This window comes from Bombus fervidus, chromosome 12, assembly GCF_041682495.2.
Source record: "Bombus fervidus isolate BK054 chromosome 12, iyBomFerv1, whole genome shotgun sequence".
NCBI classification, from domain to species: domain Eukaryota; kingdom Metazoa; phylum Arthropoda; class Insecta; order Hymenoptera; family Apidae; genus Bombus; species Bombus fervidus.
In genome coordinates this window covers 4,509,330-4,521,832 of record NC_091528.1, presented here as the reverse complement: position 1 = coordinate 4,521,832, position 12,503 = coordinate 4,509,330, and the positions used below count along the sequence as shown (strand labels likewise).

The following is a 12,503-nucleotide window of genomic DNA, read 5'->3' as shown; positions in this document are numbered from 1 at the left end:
ATCGTACTCCACATTTTTCGCGGGAACAATCGCGAATAAACCATCTGCAACGTTTTCACGGTTTTTCTATTTTTTTTTTTTTTTTAATTTTTTTTCTATCCAAGCAAACCTCCCCTCTTTTCTTTCTTTTTTTTAGTTGATATTTTTTGTAGATCTGGTTCTCTCCGTATATAATCGAGGTAATATTATTACTGAAATTGAACAAATCGGTATTAATAGCATCTTGCTTGAACGTTTCAACGATTCTCCATCGGTTTTAGATTAAATAAATCGCGTCTATTTCCGTTTAGCTGGTGAATTTCTCTTTTGATTTTGTACTTCTTTGGAAGTCTATTTTTCTTCTTGTAATCTGATAACAAGATTTCGGGTGAAAATAAACCAATGTGCCGGGCCTGTACTTAGTCAATCGCAGCAGCTATTATGTCAGTAATCACTTGAGAGGTGTGAAAGGTTACAGGCGGTTCTTGAATGAGAAGGTATAGCGGCTTCTATGTAGAGAGGTCGTAAAATCGGTCAAGCATAAAAGTTAACGTGTTGGAGGAATTGATAGGAAGCTGAAGAGATAAGGATCTGAAGTTTCAATGCAGGCTATATATCTCGGCTGTAATTTTTTAAGTGCTGTTCTCATTGCTGATATTTATTTTCTTGTTCTCATACTGCATACATTATACGTATGTTACTTTGATTACGTTGTTACGATTTTTCTAGCATCCTCGATTGAATCGTTACAATCCTTTTAACACTACCAACCGATACATAGGACCTTGTCGTAAAGAAGACATTCATTTTAGAAATTGTAACTTGTTTAAACTTGAGTGTATCGTAATTTACACTATTTTATGTAATTACTAATTTAGAAAAATCTGTACTAATTTAACAATAAACATGACTATCGTCATCATCGCGTGATGTATGATATACATAGTATATATTATCATTATCAGACGAGAATAATTATGTTTATTGTTAAAAGATAATTTCTAGTATTCTAACACAGAAATTATTTCATCTGCGATATTTATAATTATTATTTACTTACTTTTATCAATCATTATTTCCTTATAATTATTCAGACACCAATAGTCTGCAGACTATTTCTTGAATAATTTAAATTTTGCACACCTGGAATTTCTACCCTTACAACTTCTATATATAATAATGTTTCACTGAAAAATCTTACACGCTAACATTGCCAATGAAACCTTATCACATACATGTTTTACTTACCTTCTCACTTATCTTTTGTAGCAGAAGCGAAGAGCAGTAGTGTTGAGGTTAACTAACAGAGGAACGAGTGGATGAATTTTTAATAGAAAAATATATTGAAATAAATATAGGTATGAGTACTGATCCAGATCCTCACTCTTACAGTGTTACAATACAATAGAAGAAGAGCTATGATAGGGAGCACGTTCATATATTTATAGCAAAGAACATTACCAAAAAGTTAACCTTGGTGTATAGCTCTAGCTGAAGGCTACAAGAAACAACAATAGAAACCTACTTATAGCTCTTTTGTTTCTAGACTTTGTAATCCAAAAGAAAATTTATAAATATGGACCTCTCCTTATTTTGAATCTTTTTGTTTCACTAAATTCTATTCTCTTCGTAACAGAGATCTCCAGATCACGGATGTATAAAAGAAAAAGTGTAGAGCTTTTCTTGAAGTAATTACTTCAACAAGTGGAAAACCATTTACCTAAACTCTGTTTATTAGAAGGAAATATCGTTCGGTGTCTACTAAATGAACCGCTGTCCATTCACTCTATCTCAATGCGAACACCTATTATATGGATGAAAATCGTTACCTGTTACCTATTCACACCGGTTATCTCAATGTGAACGCCTATTATATGGATGAAAATCGTTACGTGCCCATTCACTCTGTTTATCTCAATGTGAACGCCTATTATATGAATGAAAAACTGTAGGTAATGAGGGAAATCAATGGATTCCTATTACTATACGAACTCTATGTAGTTGCATGATCTATTTGTCCCTCTTACTTATCTGCTACTGTAGAAGCGAAGTGCGATAGTAGATAGAAGTGTGAACTCTGTTTATTTAGGAATTAGAAACGAAATTTTGTTTAGCGTCCATTAAATGAACCGTTGCCCATTCATTCTACTTGTCTCGATGTGAATGAAATTAATATACCTGTTATATGAATGAAAAACCATAAGTAATGATGAAACTCGATGAATTCTTATTGCTATACGAGCTTGTTATAATCACGTAAACTATTTACGCTCCGATTGAGTTCAGATACATCGCCGGTCATAAATAGACACTAATTGTATTAGAGACACCTGACGATTAGACTATGGATTCTTACGTAATTTCATATTTTTATGACGAGAGCTAAAGCAATGGAACGTACGTAGTAATTCGTTTCGTCTATTAAAAATTACGACGTGTACTGGACATACTGAATATTTTCTATATTTCCATATGTTATATGCATTTTATGGATTGCAGTGTTTTTAAATTTCTTATAAATACGTAAACACTCGTTGGGTAGCGATGATGTTTAGCGAAGTTTGATTGCTTCTCGCTGCTTTCATTTCCCAATTATTTTCTCGTAAAATTTTTATTTCACTTGTATCGCGTTGCCTTGCAATGTAAAATACTCAGCAAAGATGATTTTATTAGAGTTTTTTTAGTAAACGTAACGAACGCCTAATATTTACGGCCTGCAGCATAAATCCAGTTCTACCGTGAAAATAACATAGAACCTGTATCGTTTGAATAATTATCGCCAGTGCTGTACATATGAAGATATTTAGAATTGAAGGGGTTAAATAAAAGACCGATCCACGTACGGAACCATTCTGTATCGTTGCATATCGTTGTATATCGTTGTATATCGAAACAAAGGGATCGACTACGAAGGAGATAGCATCGTGTTTCCCTGTGAGTTATCCAAATGCTCTAACACGATCGTAAATCACGGTTCGTCTCACAATAGCGTGTGCTGGTCTAGCGTTACCTGCTCGTTACGTTTCTTAACAAGCTGCCTTATCTCGGCTGCCTTCTCGAGTAATTATGCGACTGACGATTTCATTCGAGATATTGTTATCGGTGTATGTATGATTATTCGTTTTTTGTTGCTCGCGACAGACCTCTAGCAGATAGTAAAATTTATGTTCATCCGTCGTTCGATCACTTGGCAAAAAATGCAAGTAAATCTGTCTCTCCTTGCTTCTTTTTTTCATTCTCACGGTTACTTGAAAGTTGCTCGAAGCGATCACATGAAAATCCGCAGAATATTCTCGTTCGTTTGAGATAACAAATATTTCGCAATCTGCATGTATAACATAATTGGGATTTTATGAAGGCTGAAGTAACTTTTTCATTTGGCAGAGTGGTAGCCAGTTTCGGATAATTAAGAGATAGTTGGAGGAAGATTAGGAAATAATAAGCCTAAATATCTCACAAGACTCTGGTAACTCTGTAAGTGACCTTACGTCGAACGAAAGATGCCCTATTTCTTGGCTGTAGAAATTAATTAAGGCTTAATTGGTCTTCCTTGTTTATCCGTCGTTTGATCAGTTTCAGAAGAATTTTTATGATCTTTGCAAGTTACTCAGTGCAATAGCATGCTCTAAATAGTTTCTAAATAAACAAAGGAGTTAAAGAACACCGTCGTTCGTTTCGAACCAGACAGATACACTTGCTCGTGGGTATAACGTAACCGAAAGTTTAAAACTGTTACTCGGTAGAAATGACTATCAACTGGTTCGTGATTTACTGGCAATTAAATTTCATACCGTGAACGCTTCATAAGATCCTGCATCGAACAAAAGGTACTTAACTTCTTGGCCAGCGGATCCACGCGCTCGATTTAATTTCCTAACGAATGAATGAGCAACGTTTCTCGTGTTCGTTTCGTTCGAACGTAGGAAATTCGCGCGTTATAGAACACGGCAATTTTCACTTTCCACCTTTAACTGTTTGCACAGGATACAAGGATTTGTAATTCAAATAACTTTTCGCTGTTAATACCATTAGCATAATACATCGTAACAAATATAATGTTAAATAGCAGAAAACGTTTAACATTGAAGCAAACAACTCGCGCGTTTGAACTCTCTCTAACGTAAATAAGGTTGTGCCTGATGTTTGCAGTTTGGCCGGCATTATTTAATCGTCATACAGGATATTGTGTATAGATTTATTGTCAAAGTGTTTCTGGGCTCAACGATGCCTAGCCATAGAGCTGCTGGGTGAAATAGTCACGCGTCACGACTACACGTGTGCGTGTGCGAACGCATCATTAGCAAGACTATCATTAGCCAACAAGGCCGTGGACAGGGCCGTCATTGCTGAGAAACGGCCACTGCTTTTAACGCAGCTCGTTTTTCCGGCATTTTCAATACTAAAATTCATACATTTCAGTAACGAGAACTTATGCAGAAAAGCATGAAATTATTACCTGGACCCTCTTGTACGATTGGATTGATAATATTAGGAAAATTAGAGTCACAAATTATTAGTATAAATAAATGATTAGTATCTCGCGTTACTTTGTTAACAGAAAGTTTTGGAAGTAAATTTAAAAAATGACAATTTATTTACGTAATTGTTCTATTTGACGTAGAAATCGACGCAAAAAATTGTTCATTTATTAAGATTAATATCGATGTTACTGGTTGGAAAATTATTGTGCGAGAAGGCCCTGATAATGTTTTGTTCTTTCCAATGACGTCCTTATGACGTTCTTCTCGTGTGAGTATTTCGTACATTTATTTTTAGCCGACGTATCGTGTATTTAGGTGACATAACGTGATTTTTGGAAATGAAGATTCGCCTGTGATTCGGTATTTCCGGAACAGTGCACGATTTTTCAAATATTTTCAATGTATTGTGATTTTTAAAGTGTTCAGAATGTGTTACATGTTACTCGCGGCAGAAATAGATTTTTAGAAAAAGAATTATTCTAAAACAATAAAAGCACAGATACAAATACAACAGATTAGAAAAGAGGAAAGGTAGAATAACGATAAAATAAAACATTTATCAAAACGTATGTATATCCATGACTGGTGGTCGGTCTTCTTAGAATTTCTTTTAATCTCGTCCTCTTTGTTTTTCCTTAATATGTAAATTCCGATTGCCTCGAGGAAACTGCAAAAGAAAATCTGACGTTAGCAAAGGTTACATTCAAAGGTTATATTATGAGCATTATGGAAATTTTCAAAGAGAATTATAAACGTGATTACAATGATGATAAACCAGATTTGTACAAAATACTATACCAGACTGTAAAACACACGATTCTTTGTAAACCGTTGTTTTCAAATGTGAAATTTAAATATATCATCATTTATTGCCATTAAGCAGATGTATAATAAAAAATAGATAATAAGATAATATTTCAATTATTGTAAAATCGATCGATCGTAGAATCGTTTTGGAATAGATATGAGCAGATGTTTCGATTTCTCATAAGAAGATAATCATAGTTATTACTTACAAGAAATTTTTCGGTAAATACCAATTCAGAGGAAGCTTTTATTAAATCTGGGTACTTAAATAGAGTATTACTTGTATATATCTCGTTTAAGTTAAATTCGGTTCGTTGATTTTATGAATTGTTGGATTCAATCACTCGGACTGGCATAAATCATTTGCTGAGAACTAAAATCGGTGTCTCATATTTGAAGAGTGCTTGTAGAAAACATTGTAAGTGCCAAAAAAGAAAGAAAAAAAGAAACAAGTTTTTCAAGAGGGAAAGGAGCATTACGCAAATCTAGTTCAAATTCATAAAGAAGAAAAGTGTATCTGTGGGAAAGTCTGTATGTGCCAGCTGCTAGTCATAAAGAAAATTCAATGTTCCATTTACTTAGATAGATGGCATAGACAAAAGCCAAGAGACAACTAACTAATGTTTATTCGCACCTATATTTTTCTCTATAGAAGCGACGCTGTGACATCATATTCTAGCGTTATTAATAACTATTTAGAGAGGGAAATCGCACTGCAATTCTACTATTACGGTACTCTTATTGCTACGTAGAACATTTTCCAATAAAAAAAAAAAAAAAACAAACTTTTTTTCAACTTTGGCATTTACAGCGTCATCTATAAGCAAGTTCTGTTCGATTGTTTCCAATCCTTGCAACTTACATTCTACGAAACAGGCCAGGCGAAAAATCGTGTTCTTTACAAATTTACAGAAGATTTCCCAAGAAAGGCTGATTTGCGCCGATACTTCTATCTATCTATCTATCCATAAAGCAAGAAAAATACTCGAATAAAAAAAGTGTTTAAAAAGGGAAATGCATTCAAATGGATTCAAGCAAATAGCGTGTGCATTTCACTTGCATCTGTATTCTTGTTCTTGAGTCAATCTTTGCTTCTCGAGTCGATCGTAAAAGCGAAGGATATCCGTTTGGATGGTTACTCTTGCTTCTCTTCGGAGTTTGCAGAGATGGTAGAATGATTGCTTCGTGGACCATCCTTCGGTAAGAGGTTGCTGCTTTTCGACGATTGTTTGGTCACGGTGGTCATCTTTAGCTCGTCGATTTCCTTTGGAAATTCTTCCCTCCGCCTTCGTCTCCTCGACGATTTTCTTCGTCTTCCTCGCGATCTTCTTCTGCGGGATCTACGTCGAGATCCACGGCTCTTGTAGTACCTCCTTCTACCGCGTCTCCTCGAGCTTCTTCTGCGGCTGGATCGTCTTTTTCGTCTGCAACGAATGTCGACAGCAGTGGCGTCGCCGCTGTTCATGTATTGACTGTACATATAGTCTTGATTGTACGTGTAGCATCCGCTAAAAACAAGGAGACTGTTGTAATGTATTTAGATACATCTGATCTGTCATATAAGAAATTTATTTCTAACTAAAATTTCTACGTTACTCTGGAAGTTTCAGGAAATAGAATTTTCCATTTCTAATTTGTAACATTCTTAAGGTTTCAAGTTTTAGAATATTTTGTTCGTGTGATTTATTAAGCCGAAGGTCGAGCAGATTTTATCTCAAAACTTTGATACGTACGTTTTCTGGCCTGGTTCTTTGCAATTCGATTTCCTTCAAACTCTGAAGTAATATTCTATAGTAATTCATAGTAATATTGATATAATGTAGCCCTGAGTTTTTTTTTTGATTTTATAATGCTATTTAAATTCTGTTCTTTTTTTTACATTGTAGTTACATTCGGGATGCTTTTAGATCTGATCTTTTTGGTAAAATGTTTGCGTTCCTTTTCAAACTGCTATCATTTACTACAATTCAATTTTTTGTAAAATCCTAGATTAAGATAATAGATTCTAGTTTGTGAATCGTTTTAAAAATGTAGTGCAGGTATTGATGCAGGAAGGAAGGTTGCTTGTAAAAATTAATCCTATTTTCTTGCATTTACCCCTTCAAACGCTGAAGAATACCATAAGTCACGCCACGCCTGAGGGCAAGTTGAACGTGACGCCTAATCTCAGAGCCAGGAATATTATATTCTTGAGCAATGTAATTACTGATTTCCTGTGGAGTTGATCCTTGAATGGCCTGCAGCCTACGAATTGCTTCCACGACCTGGGCCTCGATTTTTGGTGACTTTTGCGCTGCCATTGTAGCATTTGATGCTATGGATCGGCGAAGATGATTTAATCTAGACAATATACTTTGACATTCAATTTAGATATTCACACAAAATAAAAGCTACCTTTGTATTAATATTTACTGAGAAATTTCCTGCAACTAATACCTATAATTATTTCCCTTGACTATTAATAATCGATAGATTATAACTAATAATTTCTCACTGAATGTTTTTTTCTTTTCAACATTAGACGAGAATGGTTCTGATCAGGCTACCAAGCAACGTTTACGATATTCTCGAAAAAGCATAATTTACGATAAAAGATACGATTGCACATAATTTTTCAGCGCTGACATTTTGTTTGACAATCCATTGATCACAAATTTCACTTGGTTGAATATTAAACAACCGCGTTTCCAAGAGACAATCGCGCCTTCTCCATATTTTCTACTCGATATCCAACGAATCGAACATGTGTATACGCGTGCTTTTATAATTGGCGGCGATCCAGCGAGAAAAATGAAGCGATCTCGATCTATTTCTTTTCGATGTTTGCATATCTGCCGGTTCTCCTCTCGGACCGGTGGTCCTCCGTCTCTCTTTCTTTCTTTCTCTCCTGATCTACCTAAGCAGAAATAAAACAGTACCGAATAGCGCCAGAAGAGTACGATAGACCTTTAAACAGTGACGTCATCGAAGCTGTTTTCTCATGCCTTCGTAAATATAGTACTCTTCCGGCTGTTTGACTTGCAAATTGAGAGTACAATTAGAGGAGTGCTTAAAAAATTGCCGTTCGAATTATCGCCGAGACGTGGCGAAGAACCGAACGAAATAGTATCTAGTAGTATCCATGTGAAATTCCATTTCTAAGGTGGCAACTTTACTAAAAAAGGAAAAAGGCAAAGGAATTCCATTTTTCGACGCTACCCGTCGCGTTAAGTAAATAAAATTCGTCTGTAATGGGAGATTGCAATTTTTCCTTCTGCTAGAATTGTTTAATTATTTTGTTAGTAGATTCGGGATTTTGTGTATTTATGCGGAAGTGGAATGATACTTTTACTAAAAAATGACAAAAGTCCCATCCTTCGACGCTACCCGTCGCGTTAAATAAATAGAATTCGTCTGTAATAAGAAATTGCAATTTTACTAGAATTGTTTAATTATTTTGTTAGTAGATCCGGGATTTTGTATAATTCTGCGAAATTTGAATGGCAACTTTGTTAGAAAATGACAGAAATTTCGATTTCAGAGGAACAAGTCCTTTATAGATGTGCAAACTGGTTTGATTTTCATAGATTACTGTGATTGCTACATATGTAATTGGAAATTCTTAGTTACGCCATCCTCTGCGGTATACACACCTGTTGTATCCTATGAAACGTGTGCAATCGTTTGGAATTTGATTAAATGATTTTTATCCGAATCCTGGAAGTAGAATTTAAATTAACCTTATCTTTATTCAACACTTCTTAGTAACTTAGGAGTATAGTTTTGCAACATTTTTATTTCTAATAATACAGTGTTTAGATAAATAATTCAATATCTACTCGCTATTAAATCATTGGTAATGGATAGATGAACGTGTATTTTAAGTTGTAAAGACCTTTGGTGTATTTTTCCTCTCGACTGCGATATATCGGTTGACATTAGAATTATCTGTTAAATCTAATACGCAACATTTAAAAAGAAGTGCCGTGCATGAAATGTAATAAATAGTGATAAGAAGAATCTTCTTACAACGTTGGTCGGATCTCCTGTAGAGAGCAGCACGCACAGAGTTAGACTCTACTGGCATCTGGCTCGGGTTTATGGAATTTCGTGGCGCCATCCGGAACCTGCCATGCATCGGTACACACGGCAATCAAGAAAAAAAAGCAAGACTTACTTTGTTAGTAAATTATTCTGTAATTCGCTCTCTATTCAAAGGACAGGCGTGTATAAATATTTATTGACTTCCATCAACCTTTAGAACGAGGTTCATAGGTAATTAGAAAGGAAATCTTATATTTTCTTATTCTTTGGTGTTTTTCTGTTTTCTTCTAAACCTTTTTTCGACTAGAAATTGCAGATTTCTATATAAATCTGGCTTTACTTGTTTATATATATAATTGGTAATGAAATGAGATTTGGAGAGAGTTTTGTTTCGTCCGATATGCAATTTCAAGATTACGTCACAAATTGATGAAATTTTAAGAAGCAAATCTGTTAAACGACGCCATTACAATAAATATATATTATATATACATCAATGAAATCAGTATACTTATGCATAGTTTAGTATTGTCTGGTAGGATATGTTTGCATATGTTTACATATGTTTATATGTATAATATTTTTATATTTTACACATGTTGTTTTCATATTTTAGACGTACGAACATTTGCAGTCTATTTCTATTCATATCTCGAAAACTGAATTATCGATACGAATCATATCTATCGATCATACGTAGCGCGCTCTATATATACTAAAAAGTCGAACAATCGAGCAGCCATGTTGGACTGGAATTTTCAAATTGGTCAGTGACCGCGTTACAGTTGCGTAATTTTATAATGTAATATGTGGTTATTATTATGAAAAGTGAGTTTAGAAGCTGAATATGAAGCCGAGATGACATCAGGGATGACGGGGACGCGAAACTTTCTCCGGAAACATCTTCTGTAAGTGAAATCTTCAAATTTTATCTTCTTTACTTTACATTTTAATGGCGTCTACTAAAATAGTCATCCAAAGCGAATTTGCGATATCATAAATAGTAGTGGAGCGTGTATGCCAGAAAATATGAAGTCGATTGAAAAACGAATGATTTCTCTCTCGTATATGGACATTTTCGTGAAATATCGCGAAACGAACAGCTTCGTGAATGTACAAGGACATGCACCGGACACGATGCATTCATCCGTGCGAGATCCGCATACGAGTTGTTTATTGTTAGCTGGCTAACGCGAGTTCCTGCATAAACTGATTGTCCAAATGATTCTAAATTGCCCAGGCTTGATTACAGGAATTGCTACATTAGCTTTAATGAATATTATATATATTTAAGATGTCTTCAGTACTGGGACCAATTCGTAGGATTTTCGTAATATGGTTGCCATATTGAATGACGTCACGAAACAACCAATAATAAAATATCTAATAGCAAATACTTAGAATATATTTCCTCAAATTGTTTATGGAATTTTTTGAGGTTAGACTTCAGACATTAGAAACAAACAGGTAAAGCGAGTAAAATCTAATACGATGATACTTCACAAAGTAGTATAACGAGTGTAATCTTCTTTCAATCAATTCTCCATTCTTTTTTCTTTCCATTTCCTACTTCGTCTTCTAATAAAATAATACGATAAAAATGAAGAAGTTATTACATAAAGATGAACGCTTCTTCAAACGAAGCTGAAGTAATTGATATGTGACCTTCTTTTTTCGTTCTAGGATCATTATAATCTTTTTATGAGTTACGGGATCAGGAGTAAAAGGAATATGTAGAGTACGGCTGTTATTAATCGTAGAGATGAATTCGAAACGGTGCAACACGGCGGCGCGTAGCAAGTCGAAACACACACCGGACCGAGCGAAAGTGGTCACATAAATGTCGAGAACAGAGAACGCGGCCTAACGAATGTGGAGAGATCGGTGAACCGGAAGCGAAAGGCGCACAGCTTCACGATTCGTTTGGTTGGAGGTATACGCGTAAGATCGTCCGCCTGCTGGCCTTTAAGCATCACGAAACGAGAAATCTCCTTAATACTCTGTCTTTCTTTCTTTGTTTTGCACGACTTTACTTTCCTTTGGTTAAACAGTTTGAAATTGTTAAAACATAAAGTAGCTTAAAGGTATTAGACTAGGAATATCAATCATCATTTTAAAAGGTGATTGATGCGGAAGTTTCATGTTCGTGTGGCAGTAAAAGTATGTATTATATTAGCGATATTAGCTATCTTCTATCAATAGAAAAACACGTCTAGTCTGGATGTTTCTATTTATTTCTTAAGAAGTTTTATTTTGTATTTAATTATCTAACATAGTCTTTCCCAATCCCAGATGGGACTAATTCATCGATTGTGCTCGTTGATTGCTTTTTAAATCATTTCTTCATATTGTTACGTCAATATCATTGATGACAGTTCTTTTCGAATATGAATTCTTCCAAATCTATTTAATATTTCTTCATCTCTGCGTTTTCATCCGTTTTCAGACAGATATTAGATTTTATAGTGTAGTACAGTATCTAATTCTACAATGAGTTCAAGAATCTGTACTGAAAGAAATATGTTCCAGGAGTTGTTCGTTCGTTAGTTCTTATGGAGTACCTGAAGTAATGTGGGAACGTTCCTAAAGATACTGAACTGCAAATTTACCAATTGCTGCTATGTTTGAAGAAGATAGCTGGATAGAGAAAAATAGATTTTAAGTCGTGTTTTATTATACGTCATAAGAACAAACTGATAAGCCGGGTATTCTCATATTTGCAAAAAGCTTGTCGGCAATAAATTACGGCGAAAGGCTGACTCAGATGTAACACTTAGAAAACTCGATTGAATGAGATGCCTAACGTTTACGCAATATTAACGGCGTCGCCATAACGCGTTGCAGCGGCCACATTTGCGATACGCAAGGCCGTGGTCTTCAGAATTTTTCGTTACGGTATTAACTCCTTGATAAAAGGTTCTCTAAACACGTTGAATCATCCACTGTCAGATACATACAATAGATAAACAGCGAAACGTTTCTGTGCTAATATATTTCTCAGGTATTAACGATACTAAATGAGTTTTTGGGCATATTGGACTCGTTTTCTAATCTTTGATTTGCATCTTAACTCTCAACGTTCAGAAATCTTTATATTTTAATTATGACACGACTGAATCGAAGATAGATATCATCGAGGATAACATTCATAGATCGAATCATCAGAGATTTTTTAAATTTTAAGGGAAGTTCACCTTTGTTTGTTAATGTTTC

At 34.9% G+C, this 12,503-nt stretch overlaps 1 protein-coding gene across 2 annotated transcripts; it reads right to left on the bottom strand.

Annotated features, from left to right (window-relative positions):
* Nucleotides 1–4,479: 4,479 nt before the first annotated feature.
* Nucleotides 4,480–8,446, bottom strand: LOC139992883 (uncharacterized). 2 transcript variants are annotated; one of them, XR_011801227.1, is made up of 3 exons: nt 7,365–8,446; nt 6,130–6,775; nt 4,480–5,127 (listed from the first exon to the last, which is right to left on the bottom strand). XR_011801227.1 is itself a non-coding variant. In XM_072014176.1 (2 exons), exons 1-2 carry the CDS (start codon nt 7,565–7,567, stop codon nt 6,403–6,405), a joined length of 576 nt encoding a protein of 191 aa, XP_071870277.1. In that variant the 5' UTR covers nt 7,568–8,446; the 3' UTR covers nt 5,373–6,402. The 2 variants fall into 2 exon arrangements, 1 of the variants encoding a protein (XP_071870277.1); XM_072014176.1 differs by lacking the exon at nt 4,480–5,127 and having other exon boundaries at nt 5,373–6,775.
* Nucleotides 8,447–12,503: the final 4,057 nt, after the last annotated feature.